This window comes from Pleurodeles waltl, chromosome 3_1 (assembly GCF_031143425.1).
Source record: "Pleurodeles waltl isolate 20211129_DDA chromosome 3_1, aPleWal1.hap1.20221129, whole genome shotgun sequence".
Taxonomy (NCBI): Eukaryota; Metazoa; Chordata; class Amphibia; order Caudata; family Salamandridae; genus Pleurodeles; species Pleurodeles waltl.
In genome coordinates, this window is record NC_090440.1 from 1,912,919,260 (window position 1) to 1,912,946,738 (window position 27,479).

Genomic DNA, 27,479 nt, shown 5'->3' on the forward strand with positions numbered 1-27,479 from the left:
GTCTCCATAGCCCTTCTCTCATATACATTTCATTTGTTTTAAAGCACTGGTAAAGACTGGATTTACTGACTCATTCACCTATCCACATAAAATACAGATCTGTTGCTTCTTTGCAGCAGGCATATTAACCCTCCTTGCTACTTTGTGGTGAGTCAAAACTGCCACTAGACAAAAGTCCAATCTCTTTCTCTCTCTAGCAGAAATAGTAATAATAAGCAAAGGACAGTGTAAATAAATGGCTCCCTGTTGCAGTTACCCCCCACTTTTTGCCTGATACTGATGCTGACTTGACTGAGAAGTGTGCTGGGACCCTGCTAACCAGGCCCCAGCACCAGTGTTCTTTCACCTAAAATGTACCATTGTTTCCACAATTGGCACAACCCTGGCACCTAGGTAAGTCCCTTGTAACTGGTACCCCTGGTACCAAGGGCCCTGATGCCAGGGAAGGTCTCTAAGGGCTTCAGCATGTCTTATGCCACCCTAGGGACCCCTCACTCAGCACAGACACACTGCTTGCCAGCTTGTGTGTGCTGATGGGGAGAAAATGACTAAGTCGACATGGCACTCCCCTCAGGGTGCCATGCCAACCTCCCACTGCCTGTGGCATAGGTAAGTCACCCCTCTAGTAGGCCTTACAGCTCTATGGCAGGGTGCACTATACCACAGGTGAGGGCATATGTGCATGAGCACTATGCCCCTACAGTGTCTAAGCAAAACCTTAGACATTGTAAGTGCAGGGTAGCCATAAGAGTATATGGGCTGTGAGTCTGTCAAAAACGAACTCCACAGCTCCATAATGGCTACACTGAATACTGGGAAGTTTAGTATCAAACTTCTCAGAATAATAAACCCACACTGATGCCAGTGTTGGATTTATTAAAAAATGCACACAGAGGGCATCTTAGAGATACCCCCTGTATTTTACCCAATTGTTCAGTGCAGGACTGACTGGTCTGTGCCAGCCTGCTGCTGAGAGACGAGTGTCTGACCTCATGCGGTGAGAGCCTTTGTGCTCTCTGAGGACAGAAACAAAGCCTGCTCTGGGTGGAGGTGCTTCACACCTCCCCCCTGCAGGAACTGTAACACCTAGCAGTGAGCTTCAAAGGCTCAAGCTTCATGTTACAATGCCCCAGGGCACTCCAGCTAGTGGAGATGCCCGCCCCCTGGACACAGCCCCCACTTTTGGCGGCAAGTCCAGGAGAGATAATGAGAATAACAAGGAGGAGTCACTGGCCAGTCAGGACAGCCCCTAAGGTGTCCTGAGCTGAGGTGACTCTGACGTTTAGAAATCCTCCATCTTGTAGAAGGAGGATTCCCCCAATAGGGATAGGAATGTGACCCCCTCCCCTTGGGAAGAGGCACAAAGAGGGTGTACCCACCCTCAGGGCTAGTAGCCATTGGCTACTAACCCCCCAGACCTAAACACGCCCTTAAATTTACTATTTAAGGGCTCCCCTGAACCTAAGAATTTAGATTCCTGCAACTTACCGAAGAAGAAGACTGCTGAGCTGAAAACCCCTGCAGAAGAAGAAAGAAGTCACCAACTGCTTTGGCCCCAGTCCTACCGGCCTGTCTCCTGCCTTCCAAAGAACCCTGCTCCAGCGACGCTTTCTCCAGGACCAGCGACCTCTGAATCCTCAGAGGACTGCCCTACTTCCAAGAGACCAAGAAACTCCCGAGGACAGCGGCACTGCTCCAAAAGAACTGCAACTTTGTTTCAAGTAGCAGATTTAAAGACCCCTGCAACTCCCCGCCAGAAGCGTGAGACTTGCAACACTGCACCCGGCGACCCCGACTCGACTGGTGGAGAACCAACACCTCAGGGAGGACCCTCCGGCGACTCCGAGTCCGTGAGTAACCAAAGTTGTCCCCCCTGAGCCCCCACAGCGACGCCTGCAGAGGGAATCCCGAGGCTCCCCCTGACCGCGACTGCCCGAACTCCATTTCCCGACGGCTGGAAAAGATACTGCACCCGCAGCCCCCAGCATCTAAAGGAACGGAACTCCTGTGCAGGAGTGACCCCCAGGAGGCCCTCTCCCTTGCCCAGGTGGTGGCTACCCCGAGGAGCCCCCCCCTTGCCTGCCTGCAACGCTGAAGAGATCCCTTGATCTCTCATTGAAAACCATTACAAACCTGACGCGTGTTTGCACACTGCACCCGGCCGCCCCCGCGCTGCTGAGGGTGTACTTTTTGTGCTGACCTGTGTCCCCCCCGGTGCCCTACAAAACCCCCCTGGTCTGCCCTCCGAAGACGCGGGTACTTACCTGCTGGCAGACCGGAACCGGGGCACCCCCTTCTCTCCATTGAAGCCTATGCGTTTTGGGCACCTCTTTGACCTCTGCACCTGACCAGCCCTGAGCTGCTGGTGTGGTAACTTTGGGGTTGCTCTGAACCCCCAACGGTGGGCTACCTTGGACCAAAAACTGAAACCTGTAAGTGACTTACTTACCTGTGAAAACTAACAAAAACTTACCTCCCCCAGGAACTGTGAAAATTGAACCTGTGGTTCTTAAAATAAACTAAGAAAAGATATTTTTCTATAACAAAACCTATTGGCCTGGATTTGTCTCTGAGTGTGTGTTCCTCATTTATTGCCTGTGTGTATGTACAACAAATGCTTAACACTACTCCTTTGATAAGCCTACTGCTCGACCACACTACCACAAAATAGAGCATTAGTATTATCTCTTTTTGCCACTATCTTACCTCTAAGGGGAACGCTTGGACTCTGTGTATACTATTCCTTACTTTGAAATAGTGCATACAGAGCCAACTTCCTACATTGGTGGATCAGCGGTGGGGTACAAGACTTTGCATTTGCTGGACTACTCAGCCAATACCTGATCACACGACAAATTCCAAAAATTGTCATTAGAATGAAAATGTCACTTACCCAGTGTACATCTGTTCGTGGCATTAGTCGCTGCAGATTCACATGTTTGGCACAGTCCGCTGCCTGGTGTTAGTCTCGGAGTATTACAAGTTGTTTTTCTTCGAAGAAGTCTTTTTGGTCACGGGACCGAAGGACTCCTCCCTCTTTGGCTCCATTGCGCATGGGCGTCGACTCCATCTTAGATTGTTTTCCCCGCAGAGGGTGAGGATGGAGTTGATTGGTATAAATAGTGCCCATGCAATGGAGTGAATATGTATGTATGATAAGAGTTTCTAATAATTATTTACAAATGTTCAGATGTTTAAGGTTCATGATCTACTTCTAAACGGCTACAGGCTTCCCGGGGAGGTGGGAGGGTACATGTGAATCTGCAGCGACTAATGCCACGAACAGATGTACACTGGGTAAGTGACATTTTCAGTTCGATGGCATATGTTGCTGCAGATACACATGTTTGGCATAGACTATAAAGCAGTTACCTCCCCTAAAAGCGGTGGTTTAGCCTGTAGGAGTTGAAGTAGTTTGGAATAATGTTCTTAGTACAGCTTGGCCCACTGTAGCTTGTTGTGCATTTAGTACGTCTACACAGTAGTGTTTAGTAAACGTATGAGGCGTAGACCAGGTTGCAGCCTTACATATTTCGCTCATAGGAATGTTTCCTAGAAAGGCCATTGTAGCACCTTTCTTTCTGGTTGAGTGTGCCTTTGGTGTAATAGGCAATTCTCTTTTGGCTTTAAGATAGCATGTTTGAATGCATCTGACTATCCATCTAGCAATGCCTTGTTTAGAGATTGGATTTCCTATGTGTGGTTTTTGAAAAGCTATGAACAGTTGTTTTGTTTTCTTGATTAGCTTTGTTCTGTCAATGTAATACATTAGTGCTCTTTTGATGTCTAATGTATGTAGTGCCCTTTCAGCCACAGAATTTGGTTGTGGGAAGAACACTGGCAATTCTACCGTTTGATTTAAATGGAATGGTGAGATTACTTTTGGCAGAAATTTTGGATTTGTTCTTAGAACTATTTTATTGTTGTGTATTTGAATAAATGGTTCTTGTATGGTAAATGCCTGTATTTCACTTACTCTTCTGAGGGATGTGATTGCAATGAGAAATGCGACCTTCCAGGTTAGATATTGCATTTCACAGGAATGCATGGGTTCGAAAGGGGGACCCATGAGTCTTGTTAAGACGATGTTAAGGTTCCATGAAGGAACTGGTGGTGTTCTTGGTGGTATAATTCTTTTTAGCCCTTCCATGAATGCTTTAATAACTGGTATTCTAAATAGAGACGATGAATGAGTAGTTTGTAGGTAAGCAGATATAGCTGCGAGGTGTATTTTTATAGATGAAAAAGCGAGATTTGCTTTTTGCAAATGTAGTAAGTATCCTACTATGTCTTTAGTAGAGGCATGTACTGGTTGTATTTGATTGGCATGGCAGTAGTAAACAAATCTTTTCCACTTAGATGCATAGCAGTGTCTAGTGGAAGGTTTTCTAGCTTGTTTTATGACCTCCATGCATTCTTGTGTGAGGTCCAAGTGTCCGAATTCTAGGATTTCAGGAGCCAAATTGCCAGATTCAATGATGCTGGGTTTGGATGTCTGATCTGTTGTTTGTGTTGTGTTAACAGATCTGGCCTGTTGGGTAGTTTGACATGCGGTACTAGTGAAAGGTCTAGTAGAGTTGTATACCAAGGTTGTCTTGCCCATGTGGGTGCTATCAGTATGAGTTTGAGTTGGTTTTGACTCAACTTGTTTACTAGATATGGAAGGAGAGGGAGAGGGGGAAAAGCGTACGCAAATATCCCTGACCAATTCATCCATAGAGCATTGCCTTGTGATTCGCGGTGTGGGTACCTGGATGCGAAGTTTTGGCATTTTGAGTTTTCTCTTGTTGCGAACAAATCTATCTGGGGTGTTCCCCAAATTTGAAAGTACTTGTTCAGAACTTGGGGGTGAATTTCCCATTCGTGGACTTGTTGGTGGTCTCGCGAAAGGTTGTCTGCTAGTTGGTTTTGTATTCCTGGAATAAATTGTGCTATTAGGCGAATGTTGTTGTGAATCGCCCACTGCCCAATTTTTTGTGTTAGGAGGCACAATTGTGTTGAGTGTGTTCCTCCTTGTTTGTTTAGATAATACATTGTTGTCATGTTGTCTGTTTTGACAAGAATGTATTTGTGTGTTATTATGGGTTGGAAGGCTTTTAACGCTAGAAATACTGCCAACAGTTCTAGGTAATTGATATGAAGTTTTGTTTCGTGTATATCCCATTGTCCTTGAATGCTGTGGTGATTGAGGTGTGCTCCCCACCCTGTCATGGAAGCATCTGTTGTTATAACGTATTGAGGCACTGGGTCCTGAAACGTCCGCCCTTTGTTTAAATTTTTGCTGTTCCACCATAGAAGCGAGAGGTATGTTTGGCGGTCTACCAACACCAGATTTTGAAGTTGACCCTGTGCCTGTGACCATTGTGATGCTAGACACTGTTGTAAGGGTCGCATGTGTAGTCTTGCGTTTGGGACAATGGCTATGCATGATGACATCATGCCTAGAAGTTTTAGCGCAAATTTTGCTTGTATCTTTTGGTTTGGAAACATAGCACTTATTAGCTTGTGGAATGCCTGCACTCTTTGTGGACTTGGAGTGGCAATTCCTTTTGATGTGTTGATGGTTGCTCCTAGATATTGTTGTGTTTGACACGGTTCTAGGTGTGATTTTGTGTAGTTGATGGAAAACCCCAGTTTGTGAAGGGTTTGTATGACAAAGGTGGTGTCGTTTGCGCATTTTTTTACTGTGTTGGTTTTGATTAGCCAGTCGTCTAGGTAAGGGAACACATGTATCTGTTGTCTCCTGATGTGTGCTGCTACTACTGCTAGACATTTTGTGAACACTCTTGGTGCAGTTGTTATTCCGAATGGCAACACCTTGAATTGGTAATGTATTCCTTTGAATACGAACCGTAGGTACTTTCTGTGAGAAGGGTGTATTGGTATATGAAAGTACGCATCCTTTAGGTCTAATGTGGTCATGTAATCTTGCTGTTTGAGCAGTGGAATGATGTCTTGTAGTGTGACCATGTGAAAATGGTCCGATATGATGTAGGTATTTAGTGTCCTGAGATCTAATATTGGTCTCAATGTTTCGTCTCTTTTTGGGATTAGAAAGTACAGGGAGTAAACTCCTGTGTTTTTTTGTTGTACTGGTACTAATTCTATTGCATCCTTTTGCAGTAGTGCTTGAACTTCTAGTCCTAAAAGTTCTAAATGATGTTGTGACATTTTGCGTGTTTTGGGGGGGATGTTTGGTGGGAAGTTGTGGAATTCTATGCAATAGCCATGTTGGATTATTGCTAATACCCAATTGTCTGTTGTAATCTGTTGCCAAGATTGGTAGAATTGGCTTAGTCTTCCCCCCACTGGTGTTGAGTGAAGGGGTTGCGTGACTTGAAAGTCACTGTTTAGGTGGAGGTGTTTTTGGAGTCTGGAATCTTCCCCTACTCCTTGGGAATTGACCCCCCCGATATCCCCTGAAACCACCCCTTTGGAAGGAACCCTGATATGGTGTGGTTCTTGATTGTTGGCTGGTGGTGTCTGTGGGTTGGCCACGAAACCCCCCTCTAAATGGAGTTTTTCTGAAAGAGCCTCTGCTCTGCGGGGAGTAGAGTGCGCCCATGGCTTTGGCCGTGTCTGTGTCCTTTTTAAGTTTTTCAATGGCTGTATCCACTTCCGAGCCAAACAGTTGTTTCTCGTTGAAGGGCATATTAAGGACAGCCTGCTGGATTTCAGGTTTGAAGCCTGAAGTGCGTAGCCAAGCGTGTCTCCTTATGGTGACAGCAGTGTTGACTGTTCTTGCTGCAGTATCGGCTGCATCTAGTGAAGAGCGGATTTGATTGTTTGAGATCGTTTGTCCCTCTTCCACTATTTGCTGCGCCCTTTTTTGGTATTCCTGGGGAAGATGGTCTACGAGAAGTTGCATCTCGTCCCAGTGTGCGCGGTCATATCTGGCCAGCAGCGCTTGTGAATTTGCGATGCGCCACTGGTTGGCTGCCTGTGACGCCACTCTTTTCCCTGCCGCGTCAAATTTTCGGCTTTCTTTGTCCGGAGGTGGGGCGTCGCCAGATGTATGTGAATTTGCTCTTTTGCGAGCTGCCCCTACTACCACAGAGTCGGGTGGTAACTGCGAAGTAATAAACACTGGGTCTGTGGGTGGTGGTTTGTATTTCTTATCCACCCTTGGGGTGATGGCTCTTGATTTTACGGGCTCCTCAAAAATTTGTTTCGCGTGCCGTAACATCCCTGGTAGCATTGGGAGACATTGATATTGGCTATGTGTAGCCGAGAGGGTGTTAAATAAGAAATCATCCTCTATAGGATCGGAATGCAGTTGGACATTGTGGAAGTCTGCAGCCCTAGCCACCAGTTGCGAGTATGAGGTACTGTCCTCTGGCGGTGACGGCTTTGTGGGGTATGACTCGGGATCATTGTCCGGCACTGGGGTGTCATACAGGTCCCAGGCGTCTTGATCCTGATCGTCATGACTTATGGTAGTTTGCGCTGGTGAGTGCATTTGTGGCGGTGTTTGTGCCGGCGATGCCTGTGGAGGAGAGGGCGGAGGCGTGACTTTTTTAACCACTTTGGCTTGTGGTTGTGTGTCATCCTTTGGAAGTCCGATCCTTCTTTTCCTCATGATTGGGGGAAGGGTTGATATCTTCCCTGTATCTTGCTGGATGCACAGTCTCTTTTGTGTGTAGTCCGATTCTACACTTTGGAGCTCTTGTCCAAATTTGTGCATTTGGCCACTTAGTCCTTGTTCCTCTGAGTAGGATGAAGGTGTGGTATTTTTCGGCGCCGAGAGAGAATCTTTTTTCGGTTTCGGCACCGACAGAATTTTTGTTCCTTTCGGCATGGATTCTCGGTGCCGATGTTTTTCGGTGCTGGTATCTTGTTTTTGTCTCTCGGAGCCGCTTTCTCGGCTCCGAGGTTGCTCCATGGCGGTCCCTCGACCGGAGTCGGGTGTCTTCGCTATGGGCGTGCCCTTTTTCGGCCCCTTCGACGGGTCGCCTGATTTATGGGTCGAGCCATGGCCTGTTGGCAGTGGCGTCCCCTGGGCTTTCGGTTTGTCGATGGATTTACTTTTCGACGTCTTACTCACAGTTTGTTGCTGTTGTTCGACGTCGGAGTCTCCGGATTCTGATTCCGGAACCGAGAATGTTTCCTCTTCGTCGTCGAAACGTTGTTTTGTCGACGTGGACGCCATTTGGTGACGCCTGGCTCTTCGGTCCCGGAGTGTTTTTCTGGACCGGAAGGCTCGACAGGCTTCACAGGTATCCTCCTTGTGCTCGGGGGACAAGCACAAGTTACAGACCAAGTGCTGATCTGTATAAGGATACTTACTGTGACATTTTGGGCAGAAACAAAACGGGGTCCGTTCCATCGGCTTCGATGTCGCACGCGGTCGGGCCGACCAGGCCCCGATGGGGGATCGAAACTGCCCCAAAGTCTTCCGATGATCGGTGTCGATGTACCTAACTATCCCGATACCGAACGGAACAATACCGACGCTTTCTTCCGAGATTCTGACTAACTTTCCGAACCGAAACACGGAGCGAAAAGGAATACGTCCGAACCCGACAGCGGAAAAAAACAATCTAAGATGGAGTCGACGCCCATGCGCAATGGAGCCAAAGAGGGAGGAGTCCTTCGGTCCCGTGACCAAAAAGACTTCTTCGAAGAAAAACAACTTGTAATACTCCGAGCCCAACACCAGGCAGCGGACTGTGCCAAACATGTGTATCTGCAGCAACATATGCCATCGAACATTATTTTAGCAATTTGAAATTTTTCTAAATTCTTAAAAGTCCTGCTAGGGCCTTGTGTTAGTCCCTGTTAGCATTTCCTTTTAGAGTTTAAAAGTTTGGTAAAAGTTTGAATTAGATCCTAGAACTAGTTTTAGTTTCTTAAAAAGTATTCCAACTTTTAGAAGCATAATGTCTAATACAGATGTGAATGTGGTGGAACTCGACACCACACCTTACCTCCATCTACAGATGAGAGAGCTAAGGTCACTCTGTAAACTAAAGAAAATAGCAATGGGCTCAAGACCTTCCAAACTACAGCTCCAGGAGCTGTTGGCAGAGTTTGAAAGAGCCAACCCCTCTGAGGATGGCAACACGGAGGATGAGTATAGTGACTTGGAGGGTGATTCCCCCCCACCAGTCCTATCTAGGGAGGACAGGGCCTCTCAAGCCCTGACTCCACAAATCATAGTCAGAGATGCTGGTTCCCTCACAGGAGGGACCAACCTATCTGAAATCACTGAGGATAACTCCAGTGAAGAGGACATCCAGTTAGCCAGGATGGCCAAAAGATTGGCTTTGGAAAGACAGATCCTAGCCATAGAAAGGGAAAGACAAGAGATGGGCCTAGGACCCATCAATGGTGGCAGCAACATAAATAGGGTCAGAGATTCTCCTGACATGTTGTAAATCCCTAAAGGGATTGTAACTAAATATGAAGATGGTGATGACATCACCAAATGGTTCACAGCTTTTGAGAGGGCTTGTGTAACCAGAAAAGTGAACAAATCTCACTGGGGTGCTCTCCTTTGGGAAATGTTCACAGGAAAGTGTAGGGATAGACTCCTCACACTCTCTGGAAATGATGCAGAATCTTATGACCTCATGAAGGGAACCCTGATTGAGGGCTTTGGATTCTCCACTGAGGAGTATAGAATTAGATTCAGGGGGGCTCAAAAATCCTCGAGCCACACCTGGGTTGATTTTGTAGACTACTCAGTGAAAACACTGGATGGTTGGGTAACTGGAAATGAAGTGCATGACTATGTTGGGCTTTATAATTTGTTTATGAAAGAACACATTTTAAGTAACTGCTTCAATGAAAAGTTGCATCAGTATCTGGTAGACCTAGGACCAATTTCTCCCCAAGAATTGGGAAAGAAGGCGGACCATTGGGTCAAGACTAGGGTAACCAAAACTTCCACTGGGGGTGACCAAAAGAAAGGGGTTACAAAACCTCCTCAGGAGAAAGTGGGTGACACTAGAAACAAAGAAAAAGAGTCCTCTGTAGGCCCCCAAAAACCAGACCAGGTGGGTGGGCCCCGAGACACAACCCAAAACAAAGGTGGGTACCAGGGTAAGAACTGGGATGCCACTAAGGCATGGTGCCAAAACTGTAGACAGACAGGGCACCACACCAAGGACACCTCTTGTCCCAAAAACAAACCCCCTAGCAAAATCCCAGGGGTGACCAGTGTAGCCATTGGGGATGACTCCTCAGATGAGGAGGTCTTCATAGCCTTCAACTGGAAGAAGGGCCCAACAGGTGAGTTGGAGATTCCAGAGGGAAGTAGACACTTCCACCACCTACTGGTGAATGGAATCCCAGCCACTGCCCTGAGAGACAGTAGTGCCAGTCACACTATTGTGCATGACAGGCTGGTGTTCTCCAACCAGTACATCCCAGGTGAGATGGCCAGAGTAAGAGTTAGCCCAGACAGGGTCACTGATAGGCCTGTGGCTTTTGTGCCCATAGAAGTGGGTGGGACTTTTAGCTGGAGAAGGGTGGTAGTCAGTACAGACCTCCCCCTTGATTGTCTCCTTGGAAATGACTACCCAGAGGTTAGTCAGAGCCCAAGAGAGGCACTGGTCCAGTGCCAGTCCTCTCCCAAGGATTCTGGAGTTCCTGCCTCTGCAGTAAATGCAAGTAGGCCCCAGAAGAAAAAGAAAAGAAAACAGTGTAGGAAGGGTGGACAACCTTTAGCCAAGGTTCCAGAAAGCCAAGGAGATTCTGCTCCAGTAGGGGAGAACTCCAAAAGTGGCACTGGTAAAGTCCAACCTGACCCACAAGAAGTCCTGGCTAGTCAGGCAACTGTTCAGCCTGAGTGGGTGGCTCCTCAGCTAACAGAAGAAAGAGTGGAAGAAGGGTGTTTACTACAAGATGTGGTAACCCCCCACTCTAATACAGCAGACAGGCACCCTGAACCCAAAGAAGCCTGTAACTTAGCCCCTTCCCTTGTAGGTGAAGAGCTAAAGGTGTGGTTCTGGGCACTGACAGCTGTCAGTGGCCTCTGCTGGGTGTTAGCCTTTATGGCTGCACTATCCTTGGCATGGTGGTCTGACCCCATGCCAAATAGCAAGTTAGGCCCCCTGACCCTGTTGGTCATGGTGGGGTTACTCCAGCTCTGGGTAACCTCTTTGGGTAAGCTAGGGGTGACCCTGGCTAAGATAAGATTAGCAGAGGTGGATACCTCTAACCCCAAAATAGAGAGAATGGGTGAAGACATAAAAAGCACAGACAAGAGGCAGTTCAGACTAGGTCCTATCACTGTGGAAGTGGGTCAGTTCCCCAGAGGGAATGACCTGAACAGGAGGATGTAAGGCAGAGTAGGCCCTGCAACAAACCAGCCTATTTCCTCTACTCTTCCTCGCCTGACAGACTAGGAAGACTCTCCCAGCTTTGGCTGAGTCTCCTGGCCTGTGGGCTGGGGGGGGGGCTTGTGTAAAGAAATGGCTCCCTGTTGCAGTTACCCCCCACTTTTTGCCTGATACTGATGCTGACTTGACTGAGAAGTGTGCTGGGACCCTGCTAACCAGGCCCCAGCACCAGTGTTCTTTCACCTAAAATGTACCATTGTTTCCACAATTGGCACAACCCTGGCACCTAGGTAAGTCCCTTGTAACTGGTACCCCTGGTACCAAGGGCCCTGATGCCAGGGAAGGTCTCTAAGGGCTGCAGCATGTCTTATGCCACCCTAGGGACCCCTCACTCAGCACAGACACACTGCTTGCCAGCTTGTGTGTGCTGATGGGGAGAAAATGACTAAGTCGACATGGCACTCCCCTCAGGGTGCCATGCCAACCTCCCACTGCCTGTGGCATAGGTAAGTCACCCCTCTAGTAGGCCTTACAGCCCTAAGGCAGGGTGCACTATACCACAGGTGAGGGCATATGTGCATGAGCACTATGCCCCTACAGTGTCTAAGCAAAACCTTAGACATTGTAAGTGCAGGGTAGCCATAAGAGTATATGGGTTGGGAGTCTGTCAAAAACGAACTCCACAGCTCCATAATGGCTACACTGAATACTGGGAAGTTTAGTATCAAACTTCTCAGAATAATAAACCCACACTGATGCCAGTGTTGGATTTATTAAAAAATGCACACAGAGGGCATCTTAGAGATACCCCCTGTATTTTACCCAATTGTTCAGTGCAGGACTGACTGGTCTGTGCCAGCCTGCTGCTGAGAGACGAGTGTCTGACCTCATGCGGTGAGAGCCTTTGTGCTCTCTGAGGACAGAAACAAAGCCTGCTCTGGGTGGAGGTGCTTCACACCTCCCCCCTGCAGGAACTGTGACACCTAGCAGTGAGCTTCAAAGGCTCAAGCTTCGTGTTACAATGCCCCAGGGCACTCCAGCTAGTGGAGATGCCTGCCCCCTGGACACAGCCCCCACTTTTGGCGGCAAGTCCAGGAGAGATAATGAGAATAACAAGGAGGAGTCACTGGCCAGTCAGGACAGCCCCTAAGGTGTCCTGAGCTGAGGTGACTCTGACTTTTAGAAATCCTCCATCTTGTAGAAGGAGGATTCCCCCAATAGGGATAGGAATGTGACCCCCTCCCCTTGGGAGGAGGCACAAAGAGGGTGTACCCACCCTCAGGGCTAGTAGCCATTGGCTACTAACCCCCCAGACCTAAACACGCCCTTAAATTTAGTATTTAAGGGCTCCCCTGAACCTAAGAATTTAGATTCCTGCAACTTACCGAAGAAGAAGACTGCTGAGCTGAAAACCCCTGCAGAAGAAGAAAGAAGACACCAACTGCTTTGGCCCCAGTCCTACCGGCCTGTCTCCTGCCTTCCAAAGAACCCTGCTCCAGCGACGCTTTCTCCAGGACCAGCGACCTCTGAATCCTCAGAGGACTGCCCTACTTCCAAGAGACCAAGAAACTCCCGAGGACAGCGGCACTGCTCCAAAAGAACTGCAACTTTGTTTCAAGTAGCAGATTTAAAGACCCCTGCAACTCCCCGCCAGAAGCGTGAGACTTGCAACACTGCACCCGGCGACCCCGACTCGACTGGTGGAGAACCAACACCTCAGGGAGGACCCTCCGGCGACTCCGAGTCCGTGAGTAACCAAAGTTGTCCCCCCTGAGCCCCCACAGCGACGCCTGCAGAGGGAATCCCGAGGCTCCCCCTGACCGCGACTGCCTGAACTCCATTTCCCGACGGCTGGAAAAGACTCTGCACCCGCAGCCCCCAGCATCTAAAGGAACGGAACTCCTGTGCAGGAGTGACCCCCAGGAGGCCCTCTCCCTTGCCCAGGTGGTGGCTACCCCGAGGACCCCCCCTTGCCTGCCTGCAACGCTGAAGAGATCCCTTGATCTCTCATTGAAAACCATTACAAACCCGACGCGTGTTTGCACACTGCACCCGGCCGCCCCCGCGCTGCTGAGGGTGTACTTTTTGTGCTGACCTGTGTCCCCCCCGGTGCCCTACAAAACCCCCCTGGTCTGCCCTCCGAAGACGTGGGTACTTACCTGCTGGCAGACCGGAACCGGGGCACCCCCTTCTCTCCATTGAAGCCTATGCGTTTTGGGCACCTCTTTGACCTCTGCACCTGACCGGCCCTGAGCTGCTGGTGTGGTAACTTTGGGGTTGCTCTGAACCCCCAACGGTGGGCTACCTTGGACCAAAAACTGAAACCTGTAAGTGACTTACTTACCTGTGAAAACTAACAAAAACTTACCTCCCCCAGGAACTGTGAAAATTGCACTGTGTCCACTTTTAAAACAGCTTATTGTGTTTTATGTAAAAAGTATACATGCTAATGTAATGATTTAAAGTTCCTGAAGTACTTACCTGCAAAACCTTTCAAAGGAGATATTACATGTAGAATTTGAACCTGTGGTTCTTAAAATAAACTAAGAAAATATATTTTTCTATAACAAAACCTATTGGCCTGGATTTGTCTCTGAGTGTGTGTTCCTCATTTATTGCCTGTGTGTATGTACAACAAATGCTTAACACTACTCCTTTGATAAGCCTACTGCTCGACCACACTACCACAAAATAGAGCATTAGTATTATCTCTTTTTGCCACTATCTTACCTCTAAGGGGAACCCTTGGACTCTGTGTATACTATTCCTTACTTTGAAATAGTGCATACAGAGCCAACTTCCTACAGACAGGTCTTGACATTTGTATTGCTGCCTTGAAGCTGGATGCAATGCTTTTATATCTTAAGTTATTGCTAAACACAGTGCCTCCCCTTAGGTCAGTGCCCACAGTGCAGGTCAGTGCCATGTGCGGCTGCACAGGTCGCACTGCCCTAAAGCCAGCCCTGATGCCAATAAGCCTTTGAATGATAAACCAGGTCAGAACCAGCAATAATGGATTGGCAAAGAAAATGTTGGGATGTTGCACACCGTAATATATGTCCATTGTTTGGACTTGAGAGACAGGGGGCATCACAAAGCCAAGAAAGCGATGAACCAACAAGGGGAATCAAGCTACTTGATAAACCATGGGCCCTCCCCTAAAGATTAGCCTCTGGCGGGATCCTTCAAAGAAAGCACAAACCTGCAGTGATGAGAGAGAGCGCCTATACGGGCTCGTTTAATATGGAACAGGATTTTATAAGCAGCACTGGACTCTGGAGCCAGTCTGCAACAAACAGAAGCAGAAGTCAAATAGAATGAGTAAAGGGTATTTTCTCAGCCACTCACTGCTCTTCAACCAATGAAAGGGGAAGCATCAAAGGCACACTTGCTTATGCACTTGAACCAAGAGCATGCAGGCAGCAGTATCACTCCACTAGAGACCTGATGCTTTAAAAGCTGGCCTTCTGAGAGCCACGCTACACTGTGCACGAGTGGGGCCCATATCTCACAGTTAAGAGCCTTCATGGCTGCAGTGTAGTGTGATACTTCGTTGCTCTCACAGGCCAGTGCTATGGCGTGCCCAGGCACTGCTTTTCGCACTGCCCACTGCTGCAGTGTGTCTTTTCACTGATTCACTTTCACAACCTACTCTATGCATTCCTGTGCTATGTATGCCGAGAGCAGTCTAGACTGACAAGCTTGGTTCTCCATGCCCTGCACTGCATAGTGCACGAGCACTGCACTGCTCGTTACCCACTATATGCAGAGCTCACGTGCACAGACATTGTCCTATATTTGCAGTGTGCTATGCATTGCCTTGCTCTCACTGCCCAGAGCAGGCAGTGCTGCAGTGTACTATGGTACGGCTTCAGTATTACTGCTGAGTGCGTGAACTGATTCGGAGTACGCTCAGTTCCATACTTGTTGCGTGCAGTTTAATGTGCCTCGTACCCCCCTAGCCCCTGCATGCCTCACACCAATATACAATGACACCGACTCGCTCAACTGCCTATTGCTGAGAGTAGCCCGCGCGGACCGGCTCGGACCCCGTCCACTGATGCATCGTGTTCTGGCCACCGCTCCCACGTTGTTGCAGTAGGCCCTGCCACTAACTCCCTATCAATTCTCAGTGTAGGCAGTGCTGCCCCGCCACAGCAGGCAGGCAGAAGCACTGCCTCGTTCTTGCTGTGCACCAAAGGCCAAGAATGTGGCATTTGTCAGGACAATTTCCGGGCAGTATTAAAGAAACATGCACAATGCAGGAGAGCAGCAGAACTGCTCTGCACTGCAGTGAAAGTGCCAGCCTTTCCCCTGCCTCTGCAAGCTCATCTGCATTTCACACAGTTACCCAAAGACTGAGTTACAAAGAACAGACACACAGTAACATGTAGACTCCTCTGGGGATGTAATGCCTTTGCCCTATATTTCCAGCCTCCTTCAGGGCAGCCCTTAGTTAATGAGCTTGAACCTCCATTCTTGCAGTTTCCAGTTTCCATCGATGTGAGCATCACAAGCTGATGCTCTGGGGTTAATCATTACCCGAGGCACAGACGCACTTGGCACAGAAGGATGAACACCAAGAACTCTGCGGTGGTAGCACTGCATGTACCACACTCTCTCACTGCCCGTGGCTGCAACGCAGACTACCCTGAAACTGTCCAGCTCTGCCTGCCAGTGACGCACTGATGCAATGCACTTTGACATTGTCTCGCTATCCCCGTTCAACGCTGAACTGTTGCAGGGTGAACTGTCTCCCTCACACTTCTCAGCGAGCCAACCTGCGTGCACGTTGTGTGCTGTGGAACCTGAGTCAGCATCCTTCTAGCAAGGTGCCCACGGTTCAACCCTCAGCACCGGATGTACCCGCCCCTGAGCCAGAGGTCAGATCCTGTTCTTCAGCTTCACAGAGCTGACTGTAACTTGACTCCCTTCCTCATGCCCCAGCGCGAAACGACCTTCATTTCTCTCTCTGTGTATAAAAGGTCGAAGAAACTGTGAATTGTGTCACTAAGAATCACCACGGTACACCAGAAGATATAAATAACATTAATCATCTAAGTCTACCCATGAGCACTTCAAAACATAGGCAAAACATATCTGGCATTTTTCCCATGCCAAACCTTGAAATGACAGACGAAAGTCACAAAATATTAAAATGTGTGAGTCACCTTATGTTGGGCTATGTTACCTGAATTCACTGATCACACTTCTACTGCTTCAGACCCCTGTAGCACTTTGAGAATCACAATGCTGTTTCTGCATGGTTCAGTTTTTAACACTAGCTGTCGTCTTGGTGTTCTGGTGTTATTATTACTGTGTTTTGTCAATAGGTGAATATCACCAGATGAAAGGCATGGTTTTCAAATCCAAAATCACCTGTTGCTGGAGAAATTCCAGTCTCCAGCATGTTGCGTTTCTCTCCTTCATTGTGACACACTGTGAGTTTGAGGTCAAAACCACAAGTCATACTGCCTATCTCAGGTGGAAGCCCAATAAGATATTCAAGTAAAGAAGACGCTTTACTAAGTTCAACCCAAGGATGGCAAAATGATGCACCATATGTCCATCTGCAATACATTCACATCCTTAATGTTGTGTTCCGATAGTTTAAAAAGCACGATCTATATGATGCTCAAAAGCTAAAAAAAAAAAAACGTTGACAGCAAGGGAGCACCCTCGTCATCTTTTGGGGTCTGTCAGGCAGTGTGAAGACCACTCAGGAGGCCCTGAGACAAAAAGGTGTGTGAAGTGGTATCAAAAATCAGAGACGATGCAAAATTTAACCAAAGCTTCCAGAAAGCAGGTGTTTGCATTGGTAAGCAAAGTATGACTGACCTGTTTTTAACACTTTGCGAATGTTGAAGAGCCAATACTAAGCACACTTCTGCTATCTAGTGGTGGGTCTGTAATATTACAAGTTGTTTTTCACAAAGTCCTTCATCAACATTCAGGCCAAACAATTTACTCGCGAGCAAGTAATCCTTACTTAAATCCAGAATGTACTGTGGCACAAACCCAACTTTTATTAAATGTAACCTCCCATCTGCCCCCTGCCTGTTAATTGTGCGTGTTTTTGTGAAACACATTATGATTGCTTTCCTCATCTTACCCTCTCATTTGGAAGGGTCCGTGAATCTACAGGAGCACAAGCTGCAAACCTATGATTACAGGTAAATAACATTTTCCATTTGCAGCATGTTCCTGTCATAGACTCACATGGTATGCATAAACTTTAAAGCACTGCTGGCACTTTCCTAATGTGGTGTGGGTATGAAGGGGAAAAGGGTCCAAATAATGGTTTTAAACCATGTCATTTATTAAGGCCTCTCTCCATTAGTGTGATCTTTTCTGATACCCAGGGTATGCAAGGAGTGTACCTAAGTGGAGTGGGGTTAGTGAACACGTGACCGCTTAATAGTTGTATTGTTAGCAGGACCTCAGATTGCAGTAGGTAAGAATTTCAAAGATGTCCTGGCAGAAACAGTTCATCTATTTCAGTAAGAAGACTTTCCACAGCAATTCCTTGAGATGGCAGGAATACATTGTTTCAAAAGCAGGACACGTGCGTTTTGTAAGATTCACCTTCAATTCTCATGACTTGAAGTATGGCAACATCTGTGACATCTATTCATTATGCAGTCCCATAACACTTATGGCATGAAATCATAATCCATGTGCTCTCACTTATTGAAGTACATGTTTGGAGTGTCAGAGTGTATTTCCCACGTGTGTACTGCACTTTGCTTGCTTCTTAAACTGTCAGCCATGATGTTCTCTGCCCTCGAGAGGTGCCTGGAAAGGAGATGCACTTGGCTCCTTAAAGCCCAAAGCCATTTCTCCTGTGCTAGTGTAGAGAGCTGGACAGAGCGATCCTCATTGTCTGTTCAGATCAGAATCACTGTCAGTAAACACTTTCTACAGGCTCAGTAATGAGTAAGAGAGTTTGCACTTACGGTGAGCGAGGTGAAGGTCATGCACATCCCGCCGAAGCCATTGAGGGACAGCGAGACGAAGATAAGGACGGAGAGGGCTGGAAAGAGGAGATACCGTTTCATTATTACCTCAGAGCAATGCCCTGGATTAGTGACACCCGTGCAAATGGCAACAGACCGCCAAGTCATACAACAGTCCCACCCCCATCACCACCCCTGCGAGACAAAGAGTGACTTTCCCACAATTGCCTTCTTCTTCGGGTATTCGGAGTCTTGCCGCCTAGTCATGTCATTTAAATGCATAAATAAGCCTGTACTGCACAAATAACAGTGCTGCATCTGAACGTACGTCATTTCCACTGCTCTTCTCCCCACTCGGTCCGGTGTACCACACCAACCCGGGACCTCACACCTGCATACAGAGAAGACACTCTCACCCACCCCACCTCCCCCGTCCCTTTGTGATGTAAGAAGGATGAACTCACAGTTTGGATTACTTGCGCTGTAAGCAATCATCAAACACGACACCGCGAAGCAGGCACTGCAAAAGATCGTACAACATTAGGACAAGCATGTTGGTTCGACACAGGGAACTCGTCTCCACCCCAGAAATAAGACATAGTGCAAAATTACTCTGCTTACCTAGGAAGAAAGGAGGTGGGTGTTTGGGAAAAGGAAGTAACTAGGGGTGAGGAAGAATAGGGATCTGGGAAAGATGAGGTAATGGGAGAGAGAATGGGAGATTCGTCCTGAAAGGTTAATGACATATCTAAGACCGAATTTGCAGTCATTGTTACTTTTGAGAAATTACACAGTTTCATAAGGTAGTCAATGGTACTAATTTGTAACTGAGGGTCTCTTAAATCTGAAAACCACAAAAATATTTACGTATAATAGAGACTGCTTAATGTTGAAAAAGCTTCCACTCTAAGGTGACTATTTGAACACCAAGGGGCTTATTTGCAAGCCCCTTGTGCCGCGGGTGCGTCACTTTTTTCCATTTAAAATGTGACGCACCGTCGGCGCAAGGGGCATGTAAATAAGCCCCCAAGTTTCATAACAGTGCCCACACTGCCTTTACCGACCCTTTCCTTTAGGGTATGGGTAGACCCCCATCTGTCAGTTTGAAGTTTCTGTGACACTGCTGCAATTTCTGTTGAGTGACTGAGAGGTGTGACAGGGATAAAAGTAATTCTTTTGTCTCTATCGAGTTTTCCCCTTCCGAGACACCCATTTCCTAACTTTTTCTTTGCTGGTAGTCCACCCTCAGGTACTGTTGGGAGGATCCTTGAAGCTATCAAACACTTCCTCATCAATCACAGAAACCAATCTTCAGATTCCCTTCATACTCCGGTTGTTTTTGAGACAAGAAAGATCTATGCTGCCCGAGCCACAGAGAAGCTCTCTTGACTTCTCCAACGGAAGTTCATAAGTTTAGCTTGAACACTCTATATAAGATTGAACTGAGAGCCAGCACCATGTACCTTCTTTGCAGTGGGGATGTGGACAACAAGGAAAAGGATTAAGCACAGTGCAAGCTGTATAGTCTTAAAGCCAGCTGCAAAGGGCTACCTTATTTGTTAAACGACTTGAAGTGAGGGAAAGGGCCTTTAGTAACTGGTAGGCCCGTTGGCATAGGGGCTATAAGGCAATTAGAACATTCCATCCCCTGAAGGTAGAATGGTCTACATTAAAAAGGGGAACACAGAAAGACAAGCATTGGAATGTTGGAGCAGAAGGTCCATACCAGTCATTATTGGCCCTGGCCCACTTCTTTGTCTTCAGTGGAGCTCCAAGTATTCCAATATTCTAATAAACATTAGAACATTCGAACGTTGGCAGCTCCATTGAAAACAATGGAGTGCTGCGGGCTTTTACTGGCCGGTAAAAGCCCGCAGCGCCAACATTCCAATGTTCGCTTTGTTCACAGCAACAGCTGTGAACAAAGCCTCAAGGAGCCCCAGGGGATTTTAATCCCCTCGGGCTCCATGAACAATTTTTTTTTTTTAATAGAACATTCTGCCCTGAGTGGCAGAATGTTCTAATAGCCTTAGAACCTGCCGTAGCGGGCTCTACCGGCTATTAAAGGCCCTTTCCCTTGTTAAATGCCCTCGCCTTCGGCTCGGGCATTTAACGTGGGAGCGGGCCTTTAATAGCTGGTAGAGCCCGCTACGGCGGGTTCTAAGGCTATAATACAGACAGCTACCACAACCTTCTGACAACATCACTGAGTTTCCTTGCACCTCCTTTGATTAACTTGTCTGTTACTTTCAGGTGTAAAGTTTCTTGCACTGTAACCATTGCTACTAATAAAATAGTGTTACGGCAGGAAAGCATTTAAAGAATGTGAATCTATAATGAATTATGGTACAAAAACGACTGAAATTTAACTCAGTGGTTCTCGTTTAACTCTGTGAAACACATGCTTGCATTACTCAACCATCTTTCCATTCCATGCCCAACAATCAATTATAAAAAGCCTTGTGAACATTGTAACTAGAATGATCGGCAGCTTAGCTAAATGCTCAAAAGAACAGGTGACAAACTAATATAACAATTTTTTTTAAATGAATCGAATGCTTGGATTAATCTCAGCCACTGGTAAATACTTGGGGTGCATCTCAGTTTATCATTATTTCGCACACCATGCCACCTCAGTTTTGACCAAGCTATATGCAAATTAGTCGCACTCTGCTACAAATGGAACAGTCCAGCCCGAAATTCCAAGCCAGGTCCTCCTTGAACCGGAACACAAGCAACCCACGAACGGTTTTGCCCGAGTTATGGGCTCATCAGCCAGTTACAGCTTGGTTTCAGTGACACAGTGAGCAGGGGACCCATGTGTGGACATACCCGTCCCACTTGCGGCAACAAACTGTAATATACATATAGGCATTTGCAATGCAATGGGGCTCCCATTTGCTCGAGTTAGAGCTATTAGCATTGTAAACTCCTAATCGGACTTTTCTTGCCACATAAATTGAAAATGAAAAGTAAAACAGTTTCACATAACAAACCGGACTTTTCTTGCCACAAACTGAAAAGTAAAAGTTTCACATAAGCAAGCCGAGGGCCACCATCAGCGCAAAGCAGACACATAAACAGAAACAGAAGTTAGCTTTCAGTGAAACATATCAGAAAAAGTGCAATTATTAATGTAACCGGCAAAAGTGCAAATATCCATATAACAGGGTCGATGTCATGCAAAGCGCTCGACTACTGCCCAGCGAGACAGCGCTGGAAATAAAGAGAAAAAGTAGTCCAGAAACCATACCGCAAGCATGGAGCCTGGTATGTTTTCAGTAGTTGGTCGGTGCGCTGGAGGAGGGCTAAACACCGAAAAAGACATGACGTATGCATGCCTTTCACTAATGAAATCAAGCAAATTTTAAAAGGCAAGCCCACAAACCAACCAAACTGATGGGAGTGACATGGGCGTGGTTACAAACCCACAGAGAGATTACACCAGGGACAGAGCGCTTTGAGCTCGACCCTAAAAAAGTGATTGGCGGAATGCTTTTTTTTAATACTTCACTTTTTTATATACTTCAGTTTGTATATTTCAAAGGAATAAAAGTTCATCCCTAACTGGTCTGATCCTAATTTGTTGCCTACCGAGGCCCTGATAGCCCCATTCACTGTGCACATCAAAACATTTGTAGAACTTGCCTTTTTGCTACCCAAGCACTGCAAAGAACGTTGGTGGGGCCCCAGTTCCAGTAGGTGATGGCATTCTGGGCTTACTGGGCTTCGGAAGTGTTTTACCAGGAGCTCAGCTTGGAACCAACCAAACTGCCCAACCTCACAAATGAGCTGTTGAGACCAGAGAACTAATAGCCAGACAATACACTGCCAAATTTACCTGCCAAGAGCCTCATGGATTAGCTAGAAGTAACCAAACTGCGTAACAACTGGCAGCCTCTGAAAGTTTTCATACAAACACTTCCCATAGGTAAACGCTGGCCACAGGGCACCATGTTAAAGAAAACCAAGTGTGTCAAGGATATGAATATATTTGGGGGTCATATCTTCTCCCCCAAAAGGTGCTAAGACTTCACAGCTTTACATGGGTATCTTTGTTTTAATTGCTCTTTTTATCTGCCTGTAAAAGTAGGTCTGTCCACCTTGGAAATAAGAGCTTTAGTTGGACATACAATTATTGTATGTTATTTACTGTGACATGCTGCATGCGTACCCGCAACAATATCCACCACTTCTACCTTAAGATTCCTAAAGAACCCAAAACCTCTAAGAAAAGGCTGCTCATCCCCCTTATGGGGGTGACTTTCCTAGAAAGTGAGGGACCCTGCCTCTTCTGGATGAGCACCGACGAGGGAAGCTTGACAACAGCTGCTGTGCAGGTGACAGGCCCTGATCCAGCAAACGAGTAAAAAACAGACTTGGGGGAAGGGTGGTCAGTGCCAGATGATGGGGGCTGAGGGTGGGAGTAGCAAAAAACAAGAAATCACTGGCCTCCAGACAGCGTAGCAAATAGCTAATAAAGTGGCACGTCATGGTCCCACAAATGGAAATTACTGGCCAGGAATGGAGGTGAAATACACTGAATGAAGGCAGACTTTACCTGACTTGGGTGAGGAGCCAGCCCTGGGTAAGTAGGTGACTGGCCCTAATCCCGAATTTACAGGGTGGGGACTTCCTCCACTATCCTTATCTCAAGCAGCCTTTAAAGTCTGCACTTATCCATGACAGTTGAAAGCAAGAGTGAGTAAGCTGTTTCGAAGGTGGCCTGCTCTGAGGACAGGGAGAATTGGTCGAGCAGAGGGAGGTCAGTCACCCAAGGGAGATTCAAGGCCATGGCCCTGCAGACAGCAGAACTCACCTGCCCAGCAGACGCAGCTTGCGGGGTCCATACTTGTCCATGACAATACCCAGAGGCAGGGTGATGGCACTGAGCAGGAAGGAGCCCACTGTGAAAGCTAAGTTGAGCATTTCGTCCTGTTCTTTACAGACAAGCCACCCGTTCAGCTCAATCAGCAGCGAATCCTTATCCGACTCATTCCCCGAACTCGAGCTGTTGGTATGGTTCTCTGCAGGATGAAGGAGAGCAAAAGGAAAAGAGAGATGGTAAATATATAGCAAACATGTGGCAGCTATGGCAACTGAAACAACTGTAGGCATTTATCAAGGGAACAGAACTTGCAGGCACCAAAAGAACACATACGAATTACTGAGATCTTTACTGTGACGGTAAAGAAATGATGGTCAGAGCCTGGGTGGCTGAATGGCTAACAAGATGGAGGAGGTGACGTGAGCAACAACCTTCCAGCTTAGAAGAAGGTTTAGTGAGCTCTTTGGAAAGAGAAGAAAGATGAGTGAGTAGGTCCTTATCGCAATGGAAAACGCAATGCAAGAGCCAGAAGGCGCTCCACTGGAGATGCAGTCTTCCAAGGAGGGAGCTAGAACAATGTGTTTTAGTTGTGTTGTTGATCTCTGGTACACATGACAGCTGTCCCATCCCAGAAGATACTATGGTTGTGAGCACAGCCAATTGTGTGGTGACTATTGTTGAACATTAATAGCTAGTGTCTGATTCCACTGAGGCAAGGTGGGGGATCCGAGTACCATCAGTGTGTATCTAAGCCAAGGGGCTTGGGCAAGAGGGGTCCTGTGCATGTTAAAGGATGCTGGACACAGTGGGGTGAGCCATAAAGGACTTCTGAAACCTTGTGAAGTCTCCCAGCTTGACCTTGGTGGGAATGGCTCGAGTGAAAGAAATCCTTTCAATCATAACTGGGCCTTCTCTTCCCCACTCCAGGGACCCCTCCCCCCCCCCCCCCCCCCATTCTATAGATATGCTCCGGATGGCACTGGAAATTGAGCAACGTGTCAGACGCGGGGTAGGGGAACAGGCACACATTTGGGGGGCCGGGCACAGGCCTGGAGCGGGACAACAGCTGGCAGGGCATGCATGACCCGGGTACACAGGGAGACCAACGCAGAGCAGCCCGAGGTGGGCAGACATTCCAGGGTTACGGGGGAGAAGGCTAAGCGGGGTGGGGCACGGCGTGGGAGAGGAAGGCAGGCAACGCAGCTGAGAACCGCCACCGGGGCGAAGACAGAGGATGCAGAACACAGAGCGGGCTGGAGAGAGCCAGACACCGAGCACGGGGGGGTTTGAAGGGCGGACGTCGTGGATCAGGGGGGTAGGTGTGCAATGTGGAAACTGCAAAACACTCGGGGCCCGGGGCAGACACCGCGTGGAGACAATTATATGAAAGGACGGGGAGGGGTGGATGGGCCGGCAGTAAAGGGGACATCGGGGAGGGACACTGAGTAAGTGCCTGTAAGACTATCAGGTAGAGCGTCAAAAACACATTCCTGAGATCACTTCAAGTAAACTACCAAACAAACCGGGCGGGAGTCCAGCAGTTGAGTGACCTCTGCTGACCTCTATTGCAGCAGGAGCTGAGCCGGGAGCTCGAAGGAGCCGCCCCTCCCGGGAGCTGCTGAGCGGAGTCCCCCGCACAGATCTCCGGGGCCATTCCTGTAGCCACACGGGCCAATCTCAAACGAAACTTTGCCTTCTCCGTGAGCCACTGCCCTACCCCTCAAAACGTGCCTGAGCCCCTCTCGCTCCCACCCCCTCCTCGAATTCGTTCTTTAAGAAGGCCCTGCTCCCTCGCACAAACCTTTGGCCTCTCTCAAAGCGACGCCTGACCTGTCTCACAAAGCAATGAGCCACTCTCAATAATGCCCGTGGCGCTGCCCACAGCCCCTTTGCAAAGCCTTCACACAAGAGCTGCTTAGCAGACAGGGGCACAGTTCCCACTGGTGCAGCAGGTGCAGTGGCATCGGGGCCTTTAGAACCTAGTATTTACTACTCCAATAGCAGTTTAAATGAGCCATTTCCTTGCTCGCTCCAGTGCACGTGACATCATCGCTACCTTACTGCTTGCAGTCTCCCCCCCCCCTTATCAGATACCCCGTATTTTGAATAGACATGCGTTTGCTGTTTCCTATAGTCCCCTCAGGATGAGACTGGGATTACCTCCTTGCTGCTTCTACGGGAACCATCCTTTCCCACGCGCAACACGTGAGTTTCCCTGATGAAGCCATGGCAAAGCGGAATACGGGGACGGGGTCCCTAATTCTCCCTGACAGACTGTTGGCAGATTTTAGTCCATCGGGGTCTGCGGTCCGAAGTATGCAGGAAAGCCGGTCTTTAATTCCAGTCTTCGGACACTCATTCTGAACTTGGCTAGCACGCTACCATAGATCCAAGAATTTTATTCAGTGGGACACCCGAGGAGTGGTGTCACAATAGCTTTAACAGCCCAACGAGACATCAGCAAACAAAAAAGTATCCCAGAGCCCTCAATGTTGATGACCTCTTATCATGCATGATTGGGTAAAGGGGCATTTGTTTTAGAATGGCTGGCCCCAGTAAGAAGAGTCTGCCAAATTTCTTATCTCATGTACCTTATTCAGAGCAGCCCGGCTTGTTCCATGACTCTCTGATTCTAGCAGGAGGCGGTACACCCATGCCCCCAGTTGTGTCCGCTAGAAGACTGTTTAATTTCCTAGCAGCGTCCTAAAGAAAGTCCTACAAAGCTCTTGGTGTGTCTCAAAGAAGGCTAGGTAATTGCATTTTGGGGCTCCCAGTGCAAGTTATTTTCTTTTGCTTGGTTTTCTTGATATAATTCTGGCGGACAGCTTCTATGGTGAAAGGTAATTTATTGGTACAGTGGGCACTAAGCGTTGCTGTTGCCAACAGTTAGTTGGTGGTTATGGGGATTCTAATGAATGCTGCAGTTGGGGGCCAAAGGTGTCCTGCGGTGATGGTTTCCAGCGGTACTCCTGGGATGATGGTCACAGAGGAGGTCCTCAGGTCTGTTGCTAATGGCTTCGGCTGTGCGGTGTCAGGCTGTGCCTGCTGGGTTGTGCTGGCTAAGGGGTGCCAGATGCAGCTGCTCTTGGAAGAGGTTGCGCTGGGATACAGGACTCCAGATGTGCTTTAATGAGACTCATTATATAAGCCCGTAGTGTCTGGCTGTGGAAGGTATTTGGGCCACTCTTCTTAATATAGCTCCAGCACATTTATAGACGCACTGCTCGTCATTGATTAGCAGAAGGCAACTCCCTGGCTCTGATCTGCACCCATGGCGTGGCCGGGCTCTGTGCACAGTCCTGGATGGGCCCGTTCTGTTTAATATTAGCTGAGAGTCGGATCTTGCAGATGGTTTTGTCAAAGAGGTGGGAGGCCCATGTTTGCATACGACACTCATGCTATTTCTGAGCCATCTGGCACAAGACCGCCATCTTCCCCTCCCATCTTCTTCCAAACATCGCTCCCCTTACTTCGCCATCGTTCTATCTTTAACTTCATTCTGTCCCTTCTCTCTTTCCATTTGCTCATCCGTTTTCCCATTTCCTCTCTCCGTGCTTCTCTCGATGTCCAATGCAATTCAAGTAACTCTATAGGCATGGATATATATATATATTAATTCTGGAGCACATTTTTTTGAGAGTAGAGCGCTCTACATTTGATAGAATGATAAAAACTAAAACGTGCGCCGATTTTACAAATTTACATCGTGTGACAATACATAAAGGATGAGCATATTAAACGTTATGATGACAATGAGTGCTAGTGAAGAGAGAATTCTACTTTCTATTTAGAAGAATGGAGATCGTAGCTACCTAGTGAGTCCAGAGCCCTTATTCACGGAATCGAAATTCGTTCATTCCTATTTTCAAATCGAGGTTTGAGGGGGTTGGTTGAAGGTTATGCAACCTGTGCTGAATATCCATCGCTTCTATGTATAGAATAACTTAAGGGAGAGTAAGGATATGAGTGCAGTATTGGAATTTGTCGCCCACCCCTAGTTTCAAGGTAGCGTTGTTGTCCACAGCATCTCTCTGAGCCTGCTTCCGTCACTGCCCCCACTCCCAGTGTGACACAATACAAAGTATTTCACTGGCAGAAGTCGGCAAGTATTGACAAAACGAATGCACGCGGTACACAAAGTAATACATTGTGTATAAAATATGCTTCTGGTCTAGGCCGCGTTTCTCTGAGGCTATTCTCTCTCTGGTGACGTACGTGGATGTTTTTTACTTCATTCCGCGCTGTTTCTGGTATCACCCCGAAGACAAAGCCGACCTTGCGGCTCCCTCGTGCCTTACCTCGGCCTCCCATCCCCCTTCTGCACCACCTCCCCTCCCCCGCCTCACTCTTTTTTGAGCTGTTTGCTCACCACCCCCAGTTTCCAGACAAGAAGGTTATCAGTAGGGATGG

The 27,479-nt window shown here is 47.8% G+C and overlaps 1 protein-coding gene across 1 annotated transcript in view; it reads right to left on the reverse strand.

The window, feature by feature from the left end:
- SLC43A2 (solute carrier family 43 member 2) overlaps window positions 1-27,479 on the reverse strand; it is a 114,608-nt gene that overhangs the window by 76,909 nt on the left and 10,220 nt on the right. Inside the window, exons 3-5 of the mRNA XM_069226110.1 lie at window positions 23,061-23,268; window positions 18,706-18,761; window positions 18,242-18,318 (exon numbers count right to left, since the gene is read on the reverse strand). Of these exons, the coding sequence (XP_069082211.1) occupies window positions 18,242-18,318; window positions 18,706-18,761; window positions 23,061-23,268 (341 nt within the window). The remainder of the gene's footprint in view (window positions 1-18,241; window positions 18,319-18,705; window positions 18,762-23,060; window positions 23,269-27,479) is intronic.